The 26,833-nt window shown below is 43.4% G+C and overlaps 1 protein-coding gene across 4 annotated transcripts in view; it reads left to right on the forward strand.

The window, feature by feature from the left end:
* The first annotated feature begins 6,558 nt into the window (after window positions 1-6,558).
* Window positions 6,559-26,833, forward strand: part of CEP126 (centrosomal protein 126) — a 30,137-nt gene continuing 9,862 nt past the window's right edge. For 3 of the 4 annotated variants that reach the window (XR_014788801.1, XM_084841618.1, XM_084841619.1), the window contains exons 1-6: window positions 6,559-7,053; window positions 9,573-9,692; window positions 12,943-13,091; window positions 15,809-15,899; window positions 17,850-18,042; window positions 23,958-26,049. Coding sequence is in view for 3 of the 4 variants with exons in the window: in XM_084841618.1 (XP_084697744.1) it covers window positions 6,830-7,053; window positions 9,573-9,692; window positions 12,943-13,091; window positions 15,809-15,899; window positions 17,850-18,042; window positions 23,958-26,049 (2,869 nt within the window). In the remaining variant the exon portion in view is untranslated. Of the gene's footprint in view, window positions 7,054-9,572; window positions 9,693-12,942; window positions 13,092-13,529; window positions 13,586-15,808; window positions 15,900-17,849; window positions 18,043-23,957; window positions 26,050-26,833 lie in introns of those variants that run through there. The other variant, XM_084841620.1, reaches the window with a different exon arrangement.

Raw genomic sequence — 26,833 nt, forward strand, 5'->3', positions numbered from 1 at the left:
GCTCAAGTTCAGTGACCGCACTATCATGGCTATCAGGGACATTAAGATCTTTCCTGTATAGTTCTTCTGTGTATTCTTTCCATCTCTTCTTAATCTCATCTGCTTCTGTTAGGTCCCTGCCTTCTTTGTCCTTTATCATGCCCGTCTTTGCACAAAACGTTCCCTTGAAATCTCCGATTTTCTTGAAAAGATCTCCAGTCTTTCCCATTCCGTTGTTTTCCTCGATTTCTTTGCATTGTTCATTTAAGAAGGCCTTCTTGTCTCTCCTTGCTATTCTCTGGAACTCTGCACTCAGTTGGATATATCTTCCCCTTTCTCCCTTGCTTTTTGCTTCCCTTCCTTCCTCAGCTACTTGTAAAGCCTCATCAGACAGCCACTTTGCTTTCTTGCATTTCTTTTTCTTGGGGATGGATTGAATTGCTGCCTCCTGAACAATGTTACAGACCTCCGTCCATAGTTCCTCAGGCACTCTGTCTATCAGGTCTAATCCCTTAAATCTATTCCTCACCTCCTCTGTATATTCATAAGGGATATGATTTAGGTCATACCTGAATGGTTTAGTGGTTTTCCCTACATTCTTCAATGTAAGCCGAAATGTTGCAAGCAGCAGCTCATGATCTGAGCCACAGTCAGCTCCAGGTCTTGTTTTTACTGACTGTATAGAGCTTCTCCATCTTTGGCTGCAAAGGACATAATCAATCTGATTTCGATATTGACCTGGTGATGTCCATGTGTAGAGTTGCCTTTTGTGCTGTTGGAAAAGAGTGCTCACCTCCAGCTTACCTTGATTCATTGATCTTACATTCCAGGTTCCTAAACAATATTGTTCTTTACAGCATTGGACTTTCTTTTAACCACCAGACACATCCAAAGCTGAGTGTCCTTTCAGCTTTAGCCCAGCTGCTTCACTCTTTCTGGCGCTACTTGGAAATTCCCTCTGCTCTTCCCCAGTAGTATATTGGACACCTTCCAACCTGAGGGGCTCATCTTCCGGCGTCATCTCTTTTAGCCTTGTGATACGTTCCATGGGCTTTTCTTGGCAAGAATACTGGAGTGGGTTGCCATTTCCTTCTCCATTGGACCACATTTTGTCAGAACTCTCCACCATGACCTGTCCGTCTTGGGTGGCCCTGCACGGCATAGCTTATGGCTTCACTGAGTTACGCAAGCCCCTTCGCCACAACAAGGCAGTGATCCATGAAGGGGATGTACAGTAATACAGAATATTAATTACACAATGCCAAATTACACAGGTTACAAACACATACACACAACACTACATACAGATACATGTTGCGGCAGGTGCATTTTCCCATATGGCCCATAGTTCCAGTCACCCTAAGGCAGTGGTTCTCAACCTTCCTAATGCCGCGACCCTTTAATACAGTTCTTCATGTTGTGGTGACCCCCAACCATAAAATTATTTTCGTTGCTACTTCATAACTGTAATTTTGCTACTGTTATGAATCGTAATGTAAATATCTGATATGCAGGATGTATTTTCATTGTTACAAATTGAACATAATTAAAGCATAGTGATTAATCACAAAAACAATATGTAATTATATATTGTGAAATATTTATTTCTAATTACAAATAAATGAAATTTTGTCTTGAAGCATGGCGTAGAATGGGTAACATTCTTAATATAACAACAGTAAACTACATTGCTACATTTTGCGACAGTATGCGTAAAAAGCCTGGTGAATTAACCCATAGCGGCTGTGACGTGCAAACTGACTCAGTGTCTCAGCAGCTTGCTTAAAAAGCCATTGCCTGATTCTGCAGCCACTGGCTCTTACGACATGAGGGCAGTGAGGACTGCATGGGGATGTAGTATCCTCCGAGTCCAGTAAAGCCATATTTTTGGGGCTGGAGGGTCTTTGAATGGAGGAGGATGGTTCCCCGAGTTATGCATGGAGCAACCTCCAATTGGAGGTTGTGTATTCAAAATGGGGGCAACATGTGACCCTGGCAATTCTTGGATTAATTAACCAATGATTTGCTGCTGGATCTCTGTCTCTCAGCTTAATCTACTATCCATTATTATCATGAAGCTGAAACACCGCTTCAACTTCCTCAAAGGAAGGGCTAGTTATAAATGCAAACAAGCGATCACACTTGCAAGAAAGTACAGATTCTTCAACTCAATGGTGCCTTAATTTCCCAGTAAATATGCTGGGAATATTCCCAGTAAATATCCCAGAATAGAGGTGAAAATCAAAGTCAATGAAATCCCTGCTAAGGGCCATTAGTTAGGACCAAGGCAAATCTCTGTGGTTCATGGAGCAATCCTATCCAGATAGGCCGCCACCTCTGAACTTAAGGGAGACCACCTATCCAAAGCAGGGCAGGAGAAGCACAGAGGGACTGTTTCCTCTGTGCTTCTCCTGCCCTTTTTTGGCTAGACAGCTGATTGAGGCTGTCTAGCTGTGGGAGCACGGAGCGGGGAAGAAGGCCGCTGTACGACAGAGTTCCGCCCTCCATGGAACACCCCCAGCCATGCCCCTTTTTGGCCGCTCCGTCCTCCTCTTGTGAGCGCAGAGAATGGGGCTGCGTGGAAGCGGGGAGAGCTTGGTTCTCCGGGAACCAACAGGTTGGTTCCCAGGAAGCAACATATCCTATGGCCATCTAGCCCCGCTGTCTAGCGGCCATAGGATTGCTCCCTCAATGACCTATAATTATCATAACTTGCATGACATTTGAAAGTCCATAATGGAAGTGCTGCATGAACTCTTATCTTGACACAATCCTTCAGAAATAGAGAATTCAAATAAATACATTTGCAAAATGGTTAACATGATATTCTCATGCATAATGTTCTTTCGTGAGCCTTCTGGTACTGTGGTTATTGTGTTGTTTTTATCCTCTGCATCCATAGAGGGCATGGTGGTAGCAGCCAACTATTAGTTCTTTTGGATCCAGTCACTCTAAACCCGAAGGCTGGCCGTGAGGAGCGCAGAGCCTAAGCTATTTGGATTTTCCCTTCTCGCCAGCATAAACATTTACGGCGCATCAACTGTGTGACTAAAGGCGCAATCCTAGGGCTATTTAGACAGGAAAAAAGTCCTACAACTCCCAGGATCCCCCAGCCAGCCAGTGCCCAAGCAGCTCGTGCACTGGTCTGGAAAATAAACACACCACGGCTTAAGGTGGCTGCTCAACCGGCCTGGGAACAATGGGCTACAAAGCTGCTGCACCGCCTAACCACGTGCGCCACGGGACGCACCCTCAGCCGTGCAAGGATAAGGGAGGCCCCTTATGTCCTGTGGGATGCTGCACTTATAGTGGCAGGCTCCGCTCCTAACACAGGAGGTGCCCGCTCTATCTGAAGGTTATTAGCCACTGCAGCAGCAAGCAGCGTCCCTCTAAAGCAGCAAACTGCTTTCCATAAAAGTCAGGGCCAGGCGCCCGCGCTCACCCAGCCCTCGCCTGCAAGAGAAGGCTAACCGCGCGCCGCAGCCCTTCCACCCGGCCCCCTTCTCTTCCGCCGCTGCCCCGCCCGCCTCTGCGCGACTGGAAGTGGCGTACGTGCAAAGCGGAGCCGGACAGTGGCGGCGCAAACTCCTCCCCTTCGGCTCAGGCAACAGCCAGAGAGGAGGGAGACGAGTGAGGACGAGATGAGCAGAGGCGGACGGCGACAGGCTTTGCCCCTCTTCGTGCTCAGGCTGAGGGGGACAAAGAAAGCCTTGGCGGCGGCGGGAGGGGGCACTGCCGAGCCCCACGGCGGCGGCCACCTCCAGGGCCGCGGCCGCCAGCAGCATGCCTTAGGTCCTAAGGACCATTTTCCGATAGTCTTAGGCGACCCCTGTGAAAGGGTCGTTTGACCCCCAAAGGGGTCGCAACCCACAGGTTGAGAACCGCTGCCCTAAGGCCTCAGGGGTTTGTTTCTAACGATAGGTGACTGGCTCGAAGGAGGTTTTCGACATAAACATATTTATGGTAGAATGGGGATTCAAATCTGTGCTAGTGGTTGTGAGATTGCCATAGGCTCAATTCACATTTTGCTATGGTTTAGCCCCATATTGCCTTGGGCTGAAGCTACACGTAGAAGTTATACCGTTATCATAACTATTAGTACACATGACACCAATGGGCACCAGTAGTTATGATAACAGTATAACTGCTATGTGTAGATTCAGCTCTGGTTAGGGAGGAAGCTCTGCCAATGGCATGGGAAGCTACAGTGTGATCACAACAGCCTCACATTATATATCAGGAGAGAGCGCAGGACAGGAAGGCCTGGCGTGCTATGGTCCATGGGGTCACGAAGAGTCGGACACGACTGAACGACTGAACAACAACAAGACCTTAATAAGTTTCATGTGACATTTAGGGGTCCCAGAAATGTTGTCTTGGCTTCCTAGCCAGCCATTATTTGTGGCCGCCAGCAATCCTCTCCCCTCTTCCACATGATTTTACATGCACAGAGGGCTTGAGAGAGAAGCAGGGTCATCTTTCATTGTGAACGTAAAAAACAACAGGAGTCTCTCTTGCTGCTAGGAAGGAACTCCTGTTGTTTCTTACCTGCTTGAAAACTAAAGAATTGAAATGAGATGAGATCGCTGAGGTTGGGGTTTTGTGTAGTGTTATAGTGAGGTAAGGATTTTTTTGTAGTGCTTGAACAAAGTCCAGGTTCAATCACCCCTGGTGAGCTGGTGAGTGGATTTGTAGATGCCTGGTGACAGTAAATGCACCTTTGGGCCTCTTGTGCTTCATGTGTGAATGTTATTAAATGAAAAGTAGAATACGCATACTTTAGGTAGGTAGACAGATAGAATCTGTAGGGGTTTAAGGGAGGGGTGGAGAACCTCCACTCCACGCCACGCCAAATCCTCTAGGGCCACCCTACACACTCTCCCTCTCTTACACACAAGCACAAACACCCCATCCATCAATCATACATTTACCCCACACATTCTCATTCATTAATTCATTCAAACACACACATCCGTTCACGCACCCTATCCACCCATACATAAAGACGCACACTTCCATCCATTCCATTTTCTCTCTCTTCCCCCACTTCTCTCTTTTCCCTTATCTCCCCAGCTACCATCATCTTCTCACCCCCGCTCCTTGAACAGCAATTAGGCTTATTTTAAAAGCACCCATTGGTTTTAATGGGAGCTTTCCCCCCTAATTGCTATGTGGAACCCAATGTGGGTGGTGATGGTGGGGTCACAGCACACAGAGGAGGGCTAGCCTTGGCTTTAAGTTTAAAGCCTTTATCATATGCCCTACCCCAGGTATCTGTTTCTCAAGATTAGGTGGGTGGCGACTGGAAATTAGGGCCTGTTAATGGCACCCCAGGAGCTCTCCCCAGGAGCCTTTTCAGGGCCTGAAGATAATTTTATTCTTCTGAGCTTTCACCGATGTTTTACCTCAGGCGTTGCTGTCATGTTTTGTTGTTAAGCTGCTTTTATGATGGGTTGTGGTTTTTTTTTGTAAATTATGTTTTTAAAACTATCATAAGAAGTTTTTATCCTGAAAGGATATGTAATAATAATTTATTAATAACCACAATACCTAATGGAGCGCCCCTCCTGGCATGAACCAATCTGTATACTATGTTCAGCATCTAAGGCCCTCCTCTGAGGGAGGTTCAGAGGGTAAGAATAAGGGAGAGGGCCCTTTTGCTGGTGGCCCCCCAATTGTGGAATTACCTCTCCAGCAAGGCTCACCTGGCGGCAACATTGTTATCCTTTTGGCTCTTCTCTCAGGCATTTGGCAGCATATAATGAGTTTTAATCATGCCCTGGGTTGTCTTTGGTTGTTTAAAATTGTTTTTAGACGTGTGCTGTCTTACGTGTGTGCCGTCTGCTTATATGTTTTTATGTCAGCAATTTTACACTTTATAGAACGTACTTTTAACAGTTTTTAATCTTTGCGAACCACCCAGACAGCCTCAGCTACGGGTCAGTATAGAAATGTTGTTGTTGTTGTTGATCAGCCGTGCAGTCAAGTCCGACTCTTCGTGACCCCATGCACCATAGCGCAGCAGGCCATCCTGTCCTGCGCTCTCCCGGGAGCGTGCTCAAGTCCGTCTTTTAGCCTTGCGATACATTCCATGGGGTTTTCTTGGCAAGAATGCTGGAGTGGGTCGCCATTTCCTTCTCCAGTGGGCCACATTTTGTCAAGAACTCTCCGCCATGACGCGTCCGTCTTGGGCGGCCCTGCGCGGCACAGCTCACGGCCTCACCGAGTTACGCAAGCCCCTTCGCCACAACGAGGCAGTGATCCATGGAGGGGATAGAAATGTAATTAATAGCAATGTATTCGATGATGTATTATTATTATATTAATGTTGTATTATTATTTTCACCAAAATACGGCAAATAAATAAATGACAGAACGTTCAGACGATCGCTGAGGCCTCGGCACCGAGAGTGCAAGGCGCGGGGAGAGGAAGGGAAACGAGCTCCTCCGGAGAGCTCCTCCGCGGCGACTCCGCGAAGCGCCCCGTCGAGGGCGGCGGCCGTCGCCCTCGCCTCCATTCTCTCCGCCCGGCCTCCGCGAAGCGCCTCCCCGTCCTCGCCGTCGCCCTTGGTTCCCGTTGCGAAGGAAGCGGCGTCTCCGGTTGCTAAGATGGCGTCTCGGCGGCGGCGCCCTGGAGCCCGGCGAGAGGCTTCTGCTGCGGGCGCTTCTGAGAAGGCGGGGAGGGCTCCCTGGACCCCCCCCGCGGGGCGCTGAGCGAGATCCGGCGAGCGAGCGAGGGGAAGAGGTCGAACGCGCCAAGACAGACGCCGCTTCCCCGCGGGCGGCCGGGCGGGACTGAGCGGGCCTGTGTGGGGATGCGGAGGATGGCGGCGGAGGGCTGAGGGGGTGGATGGAGCTTGGCGGCGGCGGCATCTCCGGCGGCGGCAACAACTACTACAGCTACGGGCGAGGGGCGGCCCAGGCCGGAGCCACCGCGGGCGGGGAAGGCGAGGCCAGCGCCGGCCCCGCCGCCGCCGCCGCCGCTGCTGCCCCATGCTCGAGGAAGGGCCTCTCGGACAGCGCCCCGCCGCGGGGCCTCGGCCGCCGGCCCTTGAACGCCTTCGTCCCCTGCGCGTATCCTCAGAGCAGCGGGCCCCCAGGCAAGGAAGGGGGGCGGGTTCCGTGCGCCGGGGAAGGAGGCGGGAGTGGGGAGAGGTCGGGAAGCGGCAGCAAGGCCGGCGCGGCCTGTTCATTAAAAACTCCATTGCGAAGGATGATAAGCCCGCCGTCGTGTCTAGAAGCGCGTTCAAACGCTAGGGCGGCTTCTCACGTTCCCTTTCGTAGGCGCACGCCTTTGATGGTCGGATTTAACCCACGGTGGCGGAATCCTCCCACAACATATTAAATTGCCAAAGCCTGGGAGAGGACGGTAGAAGAACTTAAGACCTTTTCCTGTGCGGTTAAACCACCTTGAAGCACCTGAATCAAAACTGTCGGGAGGCACAGACTGCAATCTGAAGCACACTTCCCTGGAAATATGCCATATTGGACATTAGTAGGACTTACCTCTGTGGCAACATCATTTGATACTGATCCGAGAGAGAGAGAGAGAGCGCCATGTGGGGGTAGCGGTGCAAATGTGGGACTAGGGCTTGGAGAGATCCTGGTTGAAATCCCCATTGAGTCATAGAGCTCACTGCATGACCTTGGGCCATTCACTAACCTACCTTCTAGGGTGGTTGTGAGGTTAAAGTGGGGAAGAACCATGTATGCTGCCTTGAACTCCCTGCAAGAAAGGTGGGATAACAAAATAATAATAATAATATAATGTGTGCCCATTGAAATCAGTGCTTAAATCTACAGTGTAGAAGATCCCCTACTTCCCAAGTACAGTCTTTAAAATGTGGATGCGTGAATGTGACAAACAGCTAATCCAGTGCATGTGATACGGGTTCACTGGTCAGATATTTCACACGTTGTGAGACAAAGACATGGGTTGATCACCAAGTATATATACAACATTCCCGGATGTGTGTACCTATGATCCATGAATTTGTAAAGCTCATATAAAAACAGCTGTGCTGGTCCATGAGAAAAACATCCAAAATCTACAGTTGGGCAATATCTTCATTAGGACTAATCTAATTAGGATGAATTTGTGGAATTTTATTTGGTCATAGTTGGGTATTCCCCAGCTGTGGATTTTGGATGAGTTTGTGTGTTTCTTGTATTCATGCCTTACATTTTTTGTATACACTTAAAATGTCTTAGGTGTATACTTTAAAAAATGAGATGTGTGAACTGACCCAGAGAGCCAGGTTTGCCATGAACTCCCAGTCAAGTATTCACTTGATTGCAAATTCTGGATTTGTTGCTATGCAATGTGTGAAACAGCACTGTGGGGTAGACCAGCAGTAACCTTCAACCTTTACGGCCATAGGATCCCCATTATCTTTAATCCTCAACATAGGACTCCTCTGATTTTTGGAAGATCAGATATCACCATATTTAACTGGTCAGATTTAACCCTGCCAAAATATATTGAATTGCCAAAGCCTGTGAGAAGACAATAGAAGAACTTAGGTCTGTTCTTTTGTGGTTAAACCACATTGAAGCACCTTAATCAAACTGTTAGGAGGCACAAACTGCAATCCTAACCACATTTACCATGAAGTATGCCATAATGGAAATTAGTAGGACTTACCTCTGCAGAAGTATCATTTAGCTCATGCTAATAGAATGCTATACTGGCTGGACTGTTGGTTTGGTCCAGCATTACTGTTTTTTATGGCCAGGTTTTTAACATCAGTGCAATCCTATATAAGTATATTCCCAAATAAGTTCCATTGAATTCATTGAGGTTATTCCCAGATAAGTAGGCATAGGATTTCAGCCTTGGACCCTTTCTGTGTGACTGCTTAAAAGTTATATGTTTGCACCTTTAAAAAGCTGAAGGAGGTGATCTGGGGCAATAGAGTAGAGCTAGACAGCTCTATCCCCTTGCTTTGCATAGCAGGTCACTAGTTGTATGGAATTACATGGAATTCTCATTAATTTCAGTGGGAATTTGTTCCAAATAAGTGTGCTTAGGGACATATAAAATGCATATTATCATAATAAATGTAACACGAATGGAGCTTTGATGCTTTAGGGTGCAATCCTATCGGGTTGCTGCCTACTAGATGAGCGCATCTCCATCCTCCTTTTTAAATTTTTTCCTCTGGGTGGGCCTCTGAGCCCGTCTAGGGGAGTCCCAGGGGCAGGGGTGGGGTTGGAATGGCCATTCTACAGATCCGTGCCTCTCTTCTCTCCTTGCAGCCCACTGGAACACCCCCCTTTTGACCTCTATGAGGCCATCTGACCTCGGAAAGCAGGTGCTGCAGATTATTCCGCAGGTGCTGTGAGGGGGAAGTGGCAGCAGGATGAACTGGATCACAAAGACCCCCTCCAAAAGTCATAGGAGTGTAAACGGCTTCAGGAAGGGGAATCTGAAAAATCATAGGTCCCTGGGACGTGCTCCCAGGGACCATAGGTTGTTGCCTGTAAAAGGATCCATTTCATTAACAGACGGCTTAGTTTCTAATCATAACCAAGAACTTGATCTGGGTTAGGATTTTTGCTGCAGTTTCCATTATCTTTAATGGCATGATCAGAAATCTAAAGATTCTTCTTGAGAGAGATTTATCCAAAGAGCGTCATGAGTTGCTAAAGGATCAAAGACTATTTCATAATCGAGCACGAAAACATTCTATAGAAACAAATAAAAGAAGGAGGTATGTAAATATAGGGCATGCTTTCTTTTTAGGTATATATTTATTCAAATGTTACTTTTTGACTTAGAGTTCATAAAAACAAGCAGTTTAGCTGTGATCCTCTATTTGCAGTGAGTTTCGAGTGTATCCTGAGGATTTTATGAGTAGCAACCCATGATTTAAACAGTGATAGTCAAATATTTCAATTTCTTTATATGGGCAGATAAATGGATTGGATCAAGACTGAGTCATACTTAGAGTAGACCTGTTGAAGCAATGGGACTTCAGTTAGCCATGCATAACTTAATTCCCACTGATTTCTACAGGTCTACTGTAGCTAGGATTAAGTCTGGATCCAACCCAGTGTAGCTAGAATAGTGGTGATCAGGCCTAACACATTGGTGGCCTTTTGAGATAAATGCTAAATTAAATGATAGCTTGAAGATAAGGTATCTTGTTATTAGCTTCTTGTTACACTATATTGCTTTACCCCACTGCAGTCAAGAAATGTATAGTGTTCATCAGTTTGCACAAACTGAAATAGAAAATGTTCATGTAACAATAGATTCCTTGAGATGCTGTGCTGTCTCTGATACACTGCTAAACTGCTGCTAGCATTCCTTTTCCATCCAGTATGAAAGGCATTATGCTTACAGGTGTAAACGAGCAGAAACCTGTGAAAAATCACAGACCTGAGAGGAGGTGATGCAAGGGGTATTTATTTAACCATGTATTGCCTGCCTTTCCTTAAAAGAGCTCAGGGTAGCTAACAGCAATAAATTAAAACAATATGCAAAATTGTAAGAATAATACTAATCCGCTGAAAACTGCTGTGGAACACTAATACAGCAGAGTAAAAAGATAAAAAGTACAACATTTCAGTGGGAGCAACTAGTGATGGCCCAAACGTCTTATTTAAAAGGAAGGTTATAGCCATCCTGCGAAAGACCATTAAAGAGGTTTATGGCTGAATCCTATACATGTATACTCAGAAGTAACTCTTATGTTCACTGGGTCTTACTCTTAGGTAAGTGTGAATAGGATCGAAGCCTTCCGAGGCTTATCTCCAAGACAAATACCACACATACCATCCAAGTCACTTAGGGAGCCACACCCACCAGAATGATGGTGGGATGATAGTCCCCACTTTGTTAGAGTATTCGTATTAAGAATAATCAATTTATGGCTCTCAATAATTGTTGCAGTGCTAGGAATCAAGCTTCTGGTTTCTTCACAGAATATATTTTTTCATGACACTAATTGCTAATATTATCTGCCCACATTAGATACTTCTATATGAGGAGTGGAACACTTACAGCACAATCCTATGCAAACTTACCTTAAATTGCATTAAACACAGCAGGATTTATTTCTGAGCAAAAATGCATAGGATTGTGCTTAGAGTTCCAGAACCATAGCATATTAAAACTGCAGTCCCAATCATGTTTTAGTTTCCCATTGAACTTGTTAGGGCTTGCTTCCAAATAAGCATCAGGCTGTACAACTAATACTTTCATTATTTTAAACCTGAAAACTAAGGATTTGTGTTTCCCCGGAGGACTTCCCTTCAACAAAACAGTAAGACTTTGACCCAGTTCACATGTCACAGCTGCAAATAATGGGTTAATTAATCAATTTGTTTGTTGTGGACTCGTGGAGTGTGAAAGCTGTTTCCAGTTTGTTAAACAACCTATGAATACCCTGTTCATAGGTTGTGTGACATGTGAACCCAGACACTCTGGGTTGTTTATGGGTTAAACAAGCCAGAGTTAACCTAGGAGTTAACCCATAAACAACCCAGAGTGTTTTTCAATATTTTTTTTTACTTTCATATGGCGTCGTGCTTAATATCCCCCAGATGTTTTATGTTTATGGCTTTCTTGGGGTACACCCCGAAACCAGATTGATACAGTAGATCTTTTTATAAACTGAGGGCTAAATTCATTTGGTTGTGTAAAAGATGTGAGGGTTAGAGATTCCTCTTTTTCCATTTGGAAAAAGGAATATATTGATAATTATCAGACATTTATCTCACATTCTAGTGTAACTTAGATTTTTCAGATTTCTGTCTTGATTAAATAAAAAGTGGAAAACTACATCAATCTTTTTTGGGGGTCTAAAGTTAATGTTAGGACGCAACCCTATGCGTGTTTAGACCGAACAAAGTCCTACAACTCCCAGCATTCCCAGCTAATCATGCTGACTGGAGAATGCTGGGAGGTGTAGGACTTTTCGTGTCTAAACGTGCATAGGATTGCACCCTTAATGTATTATAATCCCTATTTTCCTACCTTTCTTCAGTGTTGCTGAGACTAAATATGTCTAAGGTAAGCTCCTCAACTTAAGTGGGTCTGTGAGCATGATCCACAACTCTGAGCTGCACTGATGTAACTTCCTGCAGGTAGAAGTAAGCTGATCCTCATCAAATTTTTAGCATTTTAGCTTTCTAGACTTTCAGCTTTGCTGTTTTAAATCTGTATTTTAAATTCCTGCCTGCTGCTAAGTTTTATTGTGGTTGTATTGTCATATTGTGGTTTTAATGTTCTATATATTTTAAATTGTTTTATGGTGTGCCATTTGGTTTTAAATTTTGTGAAGTGCCCAGAGAGCTTCATCTATTGGGCAGTATAGAAATGAAATAAATAAATAAATAAATAAATCCCAGGTACACCTGAGAAGCTGTGGTATTGCATGGTCCAGAGGCTATGCAACAACTACTCTCCCGTGACTGGTCTGAACAACCCCAGTAGGTCCCTGTTAGGAACACAGTGCCACAGGCTTTTAGCTGCTGTCTGGGAGCTGTTGTGACTACTCCAGTCAGTCATATATCAGTCATAGCACAGCTAATGGCTTTTGCATGGCATATGGTCTATGCAGTACCTAAACCAGGAGTGGGCAACTTGTGGCCTTCCAGGTGATTTGGCCTTCAACTCCCATCATCCCTCACCATTGACTGTGCTGGCTAGGACTGATGGGAATGGCCAAAACATCTGGAGAGCCACAAGTTGCCCACTCCTAACCTGGACCGAGATATGCCTGGGGCTTCTGGGTGCTAGGAATCCCTCAACACGGTGGGTTTTGTTTTTAATGCTAGCACAGTAACACAGAAGTTTTTGAATATAGTTGATTCACAACGTTGTCACTTGTGTAACATTATTGAGCTTGAAACATGTTCTCAAATAAGCCTAACATCTTAATATGGAGCACTACTGAACTACTTACAATGTCATGAAGGTTGTTTTTATTAAAAGCTGTAGTTGTTTTTAAATAGAGCACTTGAAGAAAAATGGAAAGAGGATGAAGAAAAAGAACAAAAATTTAGAGAACAAATTTTGCTGCAACGGAAACTGAAACATCAGGAAGCAACTGAAAGGTTCCAACGTGGTCATCTTTCATCTTCACAACGCAAGAGAGGAGGAGGTTTGTATATTACATAGGCAGTTTAAAGATTAGCATTGTCCAGACTGAAAATACTGTTTGTATCTTAGGTTGGGGAGGAGGCAAGACCTCATCACCAGTACTTGCACAAAGAGCAGTGTGTCAGGGTTGGATCAGAGCCCAGAGACTCCCAAAGCAGTTCTGATTTTGAGGAAGAGTTAGAAACTGCAGGAGAGGAACCTACGTGCGTTTCAGAGGAGCAGCCAGGGGGAGAGCCCCTCCCGGTACACATTCCTGAGAGTGATAGTGACCCTGGCAGGGAGAGGGTGGAGCAACAGCAGTTTCTGGACACTAGGCGCCGGCGCACCCTCAAGCGCGAGATGGCGGGTGCTGAGAGGCGGCGCTCAGCCCACTTGGCGCGACGGCAACAGCGACACCCCGATGCCTCACAGAAAAGGGTGGACTCTCTCCTCCTAGCTCATAAGTACAGCGGTTTGCCGCGTTCCCCTCCAAACGGAGATCAACTGATTCCTAAGGTTAGAACCCCCGAGTAGGCAACTCTCTTAGGTCTCACCCGTAGGATCAAGCAGTTAGCATCTGTAAACGTCATTAGGTTGAATGGGAATAAAGCCTTGGAAAAGAGCCCTATTGTCTGCATGTTGATTCTGGCTACCTGAGGATTTCAGAAGGCAGCAGGGGCGACCTCCTGACACAGTGGGGGGGGGGAATGCAATGGAAAGGGTTTGCACCTTATACTAATGTAACCATGGGCACTGCTGCCTATGTTAGACAGTACTGAGTTTTCTAAGGGTGTGCCTGCACCAGCACTTCTTTTCAAGTTGCAATACAATTTCTGCTTCATTGCCAAGTATTAATCTTTGCACTTTTTCTGTATGTCTGTGATTCTTGCTTTGGAAATCTGGGTGCCTCCTGGTGGGGTGGGGTGCCATGCAATGGGAGGTTAAAATGTTGCTGAGTTTCGCTGTGAGTGGTTTCAAGACTGCAAGCTGTTTCAGCTCATTAATTTTAAATATGTATCATTGAAGTTGACTTTGTATGTGAGCAAAGTTAATACTTCGGGCTTAGTTACTGGACAGCCCTATGAAATACAATAAAATTGTATATTTCAGTGTTTTTCTTATTTAAGTAAATAGACCTTCCTTTAAACTTGCTGGTTTTGAATAATTTCACAATTGAACCATTGTGCATTCTATAGCATTTTCTCTCCCCTTTGGTTCTGCTCCAGTCTCTATAATTGGAGAGAGTGCACACTGTCAGGAGGATATAACAGTGATGTCTCAGTCAGTTTTCCAAGGTTGAAACTGTGGGATGTGGTATTTCACTTAAATATTTGTCTCCAGTCTCACAGTCATAAGTGCATAAGTTCCAAATGTGAGGTAATGTTTTCTATCCGCTGATCAAGTGAATGAAGAGAAAAAAGGAAAGAAAAGAGGATCGGTAAGGATGTATTTTGGTCTTGCCACAAATTTGTGAGGAGAGATGAGGGATAGAGTCACAGTTTCTTGGTTACTTATTATACTTACTCTGTACTTTGGAATAATAATAATACTTGCATCATTTATATAAAATAATACTTTATATAATAATACTTATAATATTTATTATTATACTTCTATAACCTATCAAAACCACATGAACCCACAGTAGTCAAACATCTTTCTGAAATAAGTATTTTGATATAGGAAAGTAGTATTTTATAATCAATCAATAGATATTGAAAATCGGAAGTTTATCACTTAGACAGATCTGCTGCAGTAGAGGGAGAGGTGAAATAACAAGCAAGGCCCCTTTCATTGGCAGAGCTAAGACCAAACGCCATTTGCTTTCTCTCCTAGAAAGTCTTGTGCTGTGGCCATGGTACCTGAATAAATTGTCTAACTCCTCCTTCCCCAATCTGGTGTTCTCCAGTTGTTTTGGACTACAGCTCTCAGCATTCAGCTGGACAGGCTCAGAGGCCCATCTAGCAAGAAATGCAGTTAAGGAGGATGCTCCATCTCTCTTCCTGCTCTGCCGGCAAAAGCCTGGTGGGGCCTTGGATACTCAGAAGCCTCTGAACTTGGAGGCTCATATCGTTCAGGTGGCAATCTCGTAGGATTGTGTCCTAAGAATGTCATGTATGGTGGCATAACATTCAAAATAAATAATTTATGCCGACATTTCCCATGGCCATTGCCCTTGTTCCAATCTTTATCAGAGCTTTTAATTTCCTGTCTATCAATAAACACCTACTAGCCAAATCCACCAGGAAGTTTTTTTACAGGCCTGTTTAAATGAACTGGAGCTGCACAAGAATGCCAGTACCCTGGATTGTGCCCTTTTGTCATATGTTGCAGACCCCTTGCTGTTTTTCAATCCCACAGGTACAATTCATGGTCCTATTTCCCTTTCCCCCTTTTTCATAGCTGGATATCAGTATCATCTGCAATTATGGTTTTATTTATAAATATACTATATTTATTAGAAGCTTTAAATATTCAAAGAATAGCTGTGGATGTGCAGGGGTTGGGAGTGCATTTAAGTAAGATAGAGTGAGTGTGCAAAGCTCACAAAGCCATGCTGTCAAAGGACAACAAGGCATAAGTGAATCAGAAAACAAATGTTAAGGATTCTGAAAGAGTGCTGACATAGGCACAGCTATTAGAATTATAGGGGGTGGGGAGTTGAAAACGATTCCTGAGTCTTTTTAGAGTAAAAACTTGACATGTAACAGAATACTTATCCCTCTTTTTAACTTCTAGAGCAGAGAAAACCAGAACTTAAATTGGATGATGCTCTACAGAAAATTCAGGCAATGGGATTACAGTTGCCATCATCCAAAGTCATTGTAAGGTACTTATTCTGTTTGTTTAATTCAAGCAAGCAGTCAGTGTAAGAATACCTGGAAGTTGACTTGGAAAATTTGTTGGCAAAACTTCTGACATAAAAATGCTATTTAAGACTTCTGAGAGGAAAGCACTGTGGATAACATGTCAGATGTAAGGTGTGTTGCTTTTCATGCTTTTAATTTGGTCATGGTGATGGTTATAATTAGGTTTGGAAATTCTCATTTTAGGTATTTCGTATTTGTAATTGTCTCAGATATTGCATCCCCTTCCTCTAAAATTGCTTTCATTGATGTTTTGGTTATTGTGTTTGGGATACACTCTGAGATCCCGTCTTCAGACTAGTCCTTTTAAATAGTTCTGTATTGCTCATTAAATTGTATTCCTTTCATAAGCCTATTCTTTCTGTTTAGGAAGACTCCTAAGTTCTAAACGTTTTAAAATTCCTTTGTATGTGTCTTTCTTATTGACTTACCGTTCATGCTTTGACCCTGGTTGTCTTTTTCTCTCCTAGCTAAAGCAGATATACATTTCCCAATCCTTCCATTTCAAGACAGCGCTCAGTGTAGTTACACATATAAAGTTGTCCTTGTCTCTTAGTTTTCACAATGTCCTTGTTCAGCAACATCACTGCATTCCTTCTTTTACTCTTCACTTTTTGCTGTTCTTCAGACAGCTTCCTTTGTCTGAAGTGTCCTGACAAATCCCCCTCCTTTTTGTTTATTGTGGTAGCAAAATCTCTCTGTGTTCAGATACTTTATTCCTATACGCACACGGTTATGCCATTGTCATTGACATAGAGCAGGGGTAGACAGTCTTTTTCACCCTGACAGCCATATTCCCTCATGGGTAACCTTCCGGGGACCATATGCCAGCAGTTGGGGTGGGGAGTCAAAACCAAATGTGCAGGGGGCTAAAGCCATGTAACACCCCATTCACACACAATCATCCACACACTCCTCCCCACCCTCCCTTCATATATTCTTACACACAGACTCATATGCAGGTATACACACATACACACGTACATACAAATACACACACATCACAAAACACAAACACAGAAATGCCCACCCCCAATCAGAAATTCGGCTTCCTTTCCCGGCTGTGACTCCCCCTGCCCCCAAATTGTTCCCTGTGCTGCAATTAGTCTTGAGAACAGCCTAACTGTTGTGGGAAAGGTTGGGGCCAAGGAGGGGGATTGAGGACCAGTTGAGGAGGTGTCATGGACTACATCCAGTCCATGGGCCACCAGTTCCCCACCCCTGATGTAGAGTGTCGAGTTCTCCCCTCTGTAATATGCAATAAAATGATCCCATAACCTGACAACATAAGGTTGTACATTTCCCCACCCCTACTGCAAAGTAAATGATGACTCGAGGACTCACAGAACACTTCTAACACCTGTTTGAGAAAAAATACAGCTGTATAATTTATTATATGTAGTCTACATAACATTGCCGCAGTTTTTGTGGACAGGAGTTAATTAGAAGGTTGTATAAACTGTTCATTATGTTCATTATGTTTTCCAGTATAGTGGAGTATGAGGAACATGAAAAAAAAAGAAAGCTATGTAGAAAAGAACATAATGTAGGCTCTAGCCTACCTAAGGCAGAGTAGGCTTATGAGCACCTGCTGTTGCTTAAATGTCTAGATTTCGGGCAGTGGGATACATACGTCAACAACAAATATACATTTAACAAAGTATTTAAGTAAAGTCTCACCAAAGTATTGAACAATGCAATCAAATATAACAACAAAATCTTTCTGATTTTATTCATAGCTTGAGACAAACTTTTCCTTAAAATACATTTCTTATGACCACCATGTATAATACCGTGTAGCTATTAAATATTGTTGTTCCAAATATTACACCGTAGATATAATTTGTTTTAAAGGTGATTGTGAAACTTTGTTCATGAAACTGGAAATAACTCTAATGTTTCTTCCCTGCAAGAACTACTGACACAGCTTCCTCTGCTACCAGAAATGGTCCTTTTCATTGGAAACAGAGCTCAGCAACAACTGGCTTTGATAGGATAATACAGGAAAACTGCAGGGCACACCTGGATAGTGACCAGCTTCTCTTCCAACAAAATCTGGATGAAATGCAGCAGCAGCTGCAAGAACAACATTTCAACAACCTTCAGGTATGATGACCTGACAAATGCTTACTTTCTCTTCTTAAAAGTGCAGTTCATAAGCCAGCCAAGCAGGAGTGCCTGATGTTCTAACTGCTTAGGCCCACTGACTTTCATGGGAGTACACCAGCTTCAGTGCCAGCCCAAGTATTTTAAAGCCCAAGACTTCGAGCACTCCTAAGGAGACGCTCTTGCTGTCCCCACTTTGCTGTATCCAGCAGCAACCTCTTCTCCGGGATTGCAGTTGCTGCATACACTCTTGCTGAGAGGAGTATTATTCCCTTCAACAAGATTGTAGTCTCTGAGTCTCTACACTCAAAAAGTTGGTTAGGTGGCTGTTCTCAAATTACCTCATAAGCGAACATCAAGTTGAAGTTGGGATATGTGCTTGAAAATAAAAGGATAGCTGGGTACCAGACTGAATCTCTGTGAGACCTTGGGTATAGTATCCAAAAGTTCCTTCACACCCTTCTGGTGTACAGTTCAGACTATTGGTATCAGACATTGAAATGTGACCTGCTTCTTAATTTAAATATATGTTAAACCAGCATTCCCCAATCTGGTGCCCTCAAGATGTGTTGCACTACAACTCTTATTATCCTCAGTCCAACACCAGCCACCCAGTTGGAGAAGGTTGTGTTAAACATTCCCAAGACTGAGATGCATGTGTATATCCACGGTGACTGAAAAAATCTCGTGGGTTCTCATAGCACATTTCTCAGACTCAAAACTTAAATACATGCATTTTTCTTCCCTCCCACTTTTTACTTCCAATATTTCTATATACATATATGAAACAAATTCGTAAGTGTGTAAGCCTGTCTTTTCAATACTGTCTGCTCTTAAAAGTGTAAAGTCACTTCTGAATTTGTGTTTTTAAAAATTCAAGTGTAAAGAAGGGATGGTTAAAAAAAATCCCTATTTATTTTTACAAAGTTTCCAAAGTAGTGATGTGGCTAAATGAATATAACTTTCACCAGTGGTTTAGTTCAATGTTACTTTTTAAATGGCCTGTAAGGAAGGATTAAACTGATTAATTTATAGTTTTCCTGCTCCCACTGTTTTTGATGCGAAAATTATTCTCATTAGGCAGTAGCTATAGTACTGCATCAATCAAAAGGCATCAGAGTCCATTCACTGCATCTTTTTAGATTTCACACAGACTGCTGCTTGAATTGCAAAGCAATACTATAAACAATTTATTTTCTTTTTACATCATTAAATTGCCACTAGGGGCCGCTGAGGCTTTTCTAGTGAATCAGGTATAGTTTTACAAATATTGAAGATACTTCACCTTCTGATGACTAATTATATATATTAGAATTCAATCATAGACAGACAACTGAAAACAATACAGAGTATTGACATTTCACCCTATGGTGCTTTTTATCTACTATTTTTGTTACTGGGAACTCTGCCATTTTTAATTAAGTAAGCTTGAGTTAAGTAAGAAACTTGTTATGATCCTTTTGAGAATGCTATCTGTAATATGATTAGGCTTTTCTATTGTCTGTTGCTTAAATCAGTTATAATAATTGCACATAACAGTTTTTTGCATGGAGAAATGCAAAGCTCAAACTGTACGCCACATTTGTGTGATTATACTTTTGAGGTCCTTTGACCACTCATTTTGCTGTTTTACAGGCCCAGCAGGATTATAAGGATTCCTAAAATTCCTTTTCTAGAAGGTCAATAAAAGAACCAATATGAATATTGTTCCCTATTTATATCCCTAAAAAATAACTACACTTTCAGTTCTAAACCTGAATATTGCAGTGGTATCTGCACCATTGTGTTTGCATGTTTGTGATTTTGCTATTTTTGAGGAGTTTTTCTATTGCAGTTGTAGTTTTTTTCACTCTTCAAATAAAATTTAGTTCCCACAGTAAAAAATTATTGGACTGGTGTCAGCTAATATTTTTGTCCTAGAGGAACAGGTTTAACTAGCTCTCCTTTGCAAGTAAGGAGGCAGAGATAAGGTAAAATATTTTTATAAGGCTGAAATTAAAAGAATAAAGCAAAAGCACTTTTAGTGTTTTATGGTGATTTCCAGCAACTGAACATATCTGAAACTGCCAAGTGCAGCATTAATTGGGTTGTGTATTGTATAAGTACTATTCTGTATAAGTAATATCCTGTCTAAATGTGCATCCATCTAGAAGAGTTTTTTTCAAAAAGATACCTTCCTCTAAATTGACTGAAACATGGCAGGGATATGATGCACCGAGAAATTTGATATATCGGCACATAGAAACTGATATTCGTGTTTGGCTCTGTGCAGAAATGACACCTAAAAATGCATGATGTCTAAGAACTTGCAGTATTTTTCTTGCCCTGAAATCAGTGACCAAGTACAAGCTCCAGTTAAGGATACTGGCTTTTCATGACATTTTTAGAACACCTCACACTGTATGCAAGATGGCATTCCACATCTTAGACACTTGCAGAGATGGAAAAAAAGTATGTATAAATACAGTTCTTGAAAAATGCTAATGTTCTTCTTCATGGTCTCTGCATCACACATATGGGCTCTGCACCTACACAGAGCCTCAATTCGAGAAACTTGTAAAGCTGAGAAAGTTTTGGAGGGAACCTTCCCTCACCATCCCATTGCACATGTCAGGAAGGGTTCCCGCCTATTCCCTCAGTTCTTCTTTGACCACCAACTGTGGTGCCTCGTCGGGAACTTTGTCTGATAGCACTGCGTTTGGAAAATATTCCACTGAGCTTTTATTCTATCTATGTCTCTTCTCTCTATCGTTCTTTCATTCTTTGAGCTTATTTTTCTTGTTTTATTTTTCTTAGATTATTTTTTTTTATTATTTTCAAGAGAGAGTGATCTTTGATCGCCCGTGGATCACGTCAGGGCATATGGCCTTGAAGCCACCCTCTTGGAAGTGTTCCCAGTGGGAGTAAATTACCACCCTCGAACAAGCACTCCCTGTGCCTCTTCTGCCTAGGAGAGGGGCATGTGGTAGAGGCGTGCCCACTCTGCCAGGGTTTCTCAAAGCAGGCTCACAGAAACCGAGTGGACAGACTTTGCGCAGAGCTTTGGAAGAGGGCATTGCTTGCTGTTGAGGCCCCTAAAGCTCTGATGGCACAGGTGCCTGCCTCTTCAAAAGATCAGTGAGCACCCTGAGCTGAGACAGTCCAAACTCCCTCCTCTCCTCCCGTGCCAGCTCTAACCATGGGCAGGACAAAGAAGCCTCTTCAGGGCGGTCGTTGACGCTGCCTACAGCTCAAAAGTTGTCAAAAAAGGCTCAGATGCCTAAGACCTCTGACCTAGAGAAAAAGAAAAAGAGGAACATTGAGAAAAAATCGCAGGCAGAACATCTGAAGGATCTTCTGCCGCCACCACCTCTGCTAAATTCACCAATACCAAAGAGGTCTGAGACCTCAGGTTGTGGTTTCAGCATCTCCTAGAGTGCACGAGGAAGATCTCCCGTCTCATCCAGAGGCGTCCCCACAGTCCGCTACGGATGACTACCGACTCAGCCTCCTACTCTTTGGTGGCCCCATCGATCTCGTCACTGGACGGAGTGTATTGTATAAGTAATATTCTGTATAAGTAATATCCTGTCTAAATGTGCACCCATCTAGAAGAGTTTTTTTCAAAAAGATATCTTCCTCTAAATTGACTGAAACATGGCAGGCATATGATACACCTAGAAATTTGATATATCAGCACATAGAAACTGATATTCATCTTTGGCTCTGTGCAGAAATGGCACCTAAAAATGCATAATGTCCAAGAACTTGCAGTATTTTTTCTTGCCCTGAAATCAGTGACCAAGTACAAGCTCCAGTTAAGGATACTGGCTTTTCATGACATTTTTAGAACACCTCACACTGTATGCAAGATGGCATTCCACATCTTAGACACTTGCAGAGGTGGGGAAAAAAAATGAAGCTGGCTGTTTCAAAGCAGTGGTTATAAACAGAGGAGTTAAATTTGGGAATCGGCCTGCGTCCTCTGCTAGAGACAGTGTTGAATTGGCAAAAATAAAAGGGAAAGATGCCGATATTCAAAAGAACTGTAAAAAACTTAGGTGGTTTGATGAAATCAATGAAGTTGTGGGAGCTAATTATGATGAAAAGTGTTCAGAACAAAGTATCACTGAAATATTTCAGGCACAGCCCCAGTCACCTGGCTTTCAAATTAAAGTCGCCACTTCTAGAACGCCATGGACTGTCGACAGCCCCGAGAGTTTTTACAAAGTGCATGGCAGTGGTGTGCTCTTACCTACAACTGCAGGGAGTCACTCTCTATCTCGATGATTGGTTACTAGCGGCGCCATTGCGACAGCGCCTCCTTCGCTCAGTGTCACTTACCCGCGATCTTCTGGATGGCCTCGGACTCTATGTGAACATCCAGAAATCTTGCATGGAACCAACCCAAGTCATCCAGTTTATAGGCACAGTTCTGGATTCTCATCAAGGTCATGCTTTCCTCCCATGGGATCAAGCAGGCTTCACATGCTCTGGTAGAGGGTTTTTCTGTTTTTTTGCACCCTCATACACAACAGTTTCTTCGCGGAGTCAAGAATCTCTGGCCTCTGGTTAAACTGCTGATACCGAGCTGGAGCTTGTCGGTTGTCCTGCAGGCTTTAGCAGTTAAGCCTTTCGAACCCGTTGCAACAGTTGACTTTCATTTATTGTCTTGGAAGGTGGCTTTTTTAGTGGCAGTCACATCTGCCCATCAGGCTAGTAAGTTAGCAGCCTTCAGAGTGGACGATCCTTACATGGTTTTCCACAAAGATAAAGTTGTGCTTTGTCCAGATGTACAGTTTTTACCAAAAGTTGTTTCTAGCTTTCACGTTAATCAGGATGTTATCTTACCTGCATTTTTTCAATCCCTTAAGTCGGAGTTAAAATCTCGGTTGCATGCTTTGGATGTTTGGAGGGCATTAGCTTTCTTTAAATCCAAGACTGAGGTTTTTCAAAAGTCCCCAAGACTTTTTGTGTGTTATGGAGGCAACAAGAAAGGTCTACCAATATCATCCCAGAGACTGGCCTCTTGGGTAGTCCAGACAGTTACCCTCACCAGCTGTCAAACCTGGATGTGGGTAAGGTGACAGCACATTCTACATGAGCTATGGCGACGTCCATAGCATTCGACAGCATTTGACAGGGGTGTCCGTAGCATTTGACAGGAGTTATGCTGTGCGGCAACATGGTCGACACCAACAACCTCTGAACAGCATCATTGCGTAGATGTCGGGGCTCGAGCAGACTGTTCCTTTGGCTGTGCTGTTCTTTTGTCTGTACTACATTAGAAACCTGCCCCCCTTCCAGTAATTGAGCTTGCTACTTGCCCATATGTGTGATGCACAGAGATGACGAAGAAGGACAGGTTGCTTACTGGTAACTGTGGTTCTTCGAGTGGTCATCTGCATTCACACAGCCCGCCCACCCTGCTTTGGTGTTTATGATATGATGTCTGGTACCGAGGTGATTGTTCATTCTACTCCCTTCGGTTGCAAGGCCACATTTGGGTCTCATCAAACTGAGGGAATAGGCGGGAACCCCTCTGGACGTGCGCAATGGGATGGTGGGAGAGGGTTCCCGCCAAAAGTTTCTCAGCTTTACAAGTTCCCTGAATCAAGGCTCCGTGCTTATGTGTGAATGCACAGATGACCACTCAAAGAACCACAGTTACAGGTAAGCAACCTGTCCTTTCCTATGAAATTACTACTATTAACATTTTTTAAACTTTTCCAACATACGTATATCAGTTGACTTAGTGAAGAGTTGCTATAAGCACAGCTTACCGTTTCTTTGAACTGCAAACATGAACATTTCTTACTACTTTTCACAAAATACATTAGGATTCCCAATTTTCTCCTAAACTGTGACTGAATGAAAAAATTGAGAAGTAAAAATGTGTTAGTGATATTCATAATTTGTTTACTTTTCTGACTCAGGATTTTCATCAAGAAGTGAATGAAATAGCCCATTCAGAAAGTGTTTGCAGTGTGGATAGTCTTGAGGCTGGAGAACCCAATGAAAGTTGTACAACACCCAGTGAAACGTCTTCTTTGACTACACAGCTGGACTCTTCAGTCCACAATTCACAGGGATCACAGTTTAGAAATAAAAGTTTCTCTGATGAAACTGACATTACTTTTTCTAAACGTCAGCATGTAAATAACTGGCTCATAAATTTAAATACCTCAGATATCCAGACAACATCCCCTTTTCGTGATATTTTAATTAAATACAATGTTGTACCTTCTGATGAAGACACATGCAGTCCTGATAAGAAATCATCTGTTCCAAGTACGTCTGAACGAAGCGAGGCTGAGAGATGTGCTTCTGATGATAATCTAACCTTTGCACAAATTGAAAGAGAAGACAAAAGTTTTATGTTGAAACGTCCATCTTCAGGAATAGTTAGCACAGAACATCCTCTAGCTACTGACACACCTGTACTTAAGTTAAACAAAGCTTGGGCTATCCCTGACCCTTCTCCAGTTGTTGCAGTACAAGAGAAGAATTCCGAATTTCCCTGGAACAACAAAACCTCATCAGCACAAGCCACCACTCAGTGCACTGTAAACCCTGTAGTCTTTTCTACTAGAGAGTGGAGTGCCACTTACAATAACAGCTTCTTACTTAATTGTATGCAGAAGGGGAAAAATGCTCATGCAGCAAGGTGTACTGAAGATATAGACTGTGTAACATGTGCTAACAATGAAAAATACTTTGACCATGGTAATGTTGAGACATCTTTGTTTGAAGAGACATATAAAGGCAGTATTGATCAACAGAAAGGCAATGGAGAGGAAAATGTGAATGAAATTTTATCCATGCCTCATGGAGACGTCACAGACAATTTGTCTGACCTTGACCAAGAGAAGAATAACCCCACTGAGAGAAAAGTAGTGAAATTGCCAAAAAGCATTTTGAAAAAAGAATCTAAATATGAAGCTGGCTGTTTCAAAGCAGTGGTTATAAACAGAGGGGTTAAATTTGGGAATCAGCCTGTGTCCTCTGCTAGAGACAGTGTTGAACTGGCAAAAATAAAAGGGAAAGATGCCGATATTCAAAAGAACTGTAAAAAACTTAGGTGGTTTGATGAAATCAGTGAAGTTGTGGGAGCTAATTATGATGAAAAGTGTTCAGAACAAAGTATCACTGAAATATCTCAGGCACAGCCCCAATCACCTGGCTTTCAAATTAAAGTCGCCACTTCTAAAACTAATCTTAGAAGCATTCCGTCTTGTATGCTCAATTCTGTTTTTCCAGAAGATCACCAGGAGAATTCTCAGAAATCTGCCAAACTTGCTATGGTTGGGGGCTCAGAAAGAGATAATAGGATGCGGAATGCTTTTGCATCTTCAGGATATCATGTTGCTAAGCAGGCATGGATGGCACCAAGAGGTGATGAAATTGTACCTTTTGTATATAATGGTGACCCTAAAAATCCAAAAAGCAATCTGCGCAAAGGTAGAACGAAAATGATGAAACGACCAAAATCTGCTAAAGTCCCATCATCAACTTTAATAACTAAAAACCGAAAAGGCACCATTATCCGACCACAGTCTGCTAGCGAAGCCACCAAGGTTATGAAAACCCAAGGCAAAATCATGGTGCCTCACCCACCGTGTAAACCTACACCAGGTAAAAGGCTGGATGAAAATCCAGCAGACAGCATGTGTCCATCTCTGTGCAAGCCTCACACAGACAATGAGAACAGTCACTTCTTAAATGAAAGGCATCTTTTGTCTCAAGGTCAAGATTTGTGTAGAGATACTACAGAAGATTCTTCACCTTCAGGTATTTCTGGCCATTCTCATGTGGCCACGATGAGACCTTCTTATAGTATATTCACATATGAGCCTTTGAAAAAGACAAAGTGCGCTCAATCAGTTGCCCAGTGCAGCAGCTTTACAAAAAGAAGCTCCATGCACTCAGAAAACGGATTATGTCCAGATCGCACACCAACTGATGAAGAAATCACAATCCTGTGGCAAGGAGTGCATCGTGCACTGGCTCAAAAGGATGGTGCTGCTGGTATGGTTTATTTCCTTTTAAAAACACACACTAAGATGCATTTATTTAAAAAAATCAGTTCTGATTTTATCAAATGTACAAAAAACACATTCAGAGGGATTTAGGAAAATTTTAATTTCAGCATATTGTACCAATCTTATATTAACCTCAGAAATAAAAAGGGTCAGAGGTGAAAGAGACGGAGCTGGACACGCTTCCCTTTTAAATCAAGGAAAAGAACTGTTTCCACCCAAGTAGTCCTCTTTCTGTCCCTAATCTTTTTTAGTGTCTGGCCCCGGACACACTGAAGCCCTTTTAAAAGGGGGTGGAAAGCCCAGCTGTCTTAGCCCTGAGAAATAGGGCCACAGTGCATTAAACCACAGTCCCTTGTCTGACTGGAGAAAGGAAGCTCCATTCCCATTTTAAAAAGTTGAACTGAAGCAAGCCATCCTTAGTGGGGATGGGTTTGGGGTATATTAATTTTAAAGCATTTGTAAACCATTTTTAAGGTATAAACAGCCAGGCTTGGATTGGGGGGGGGGGGGGGCTGGACAGGCTGCCCTTGGTGAACCCTTGAAGGCCACCTGCTGCCACTTGGGTCCCCTGGTGGCACTACTGCAGCTGTCAGCCTTGTCCCCCCCCCCCCCCCCGCCGAAGTGAGCTTACCCAGCAACAGCACTCATCTCCTATTGGGCCATAATGGCAAGGTTGGCCTACGGCAAAGTGAGCTGGCTGCCTCAAGCAGCAGATCTCGGGTAATGAAAAGGAAGCAAATAGTTCATATTTATTATTACTGTGTTTTTAC

Source organism: Heloderma suspectum, chromosome 3 (genome assembly GCF_057233095.1).
Source record: "Heloderma suspectum isolate Gila_16-S chromosome 3, 16-S_ref, whole genome shotgun sequence".
Classification (NCBI taxonomy): domain Eukaryota; kingdom Metazoa; phylum Chordata; class Lepidosauria; order Squamata; family Helodermatidae; genus Heloderma; species Heloderma suspectum.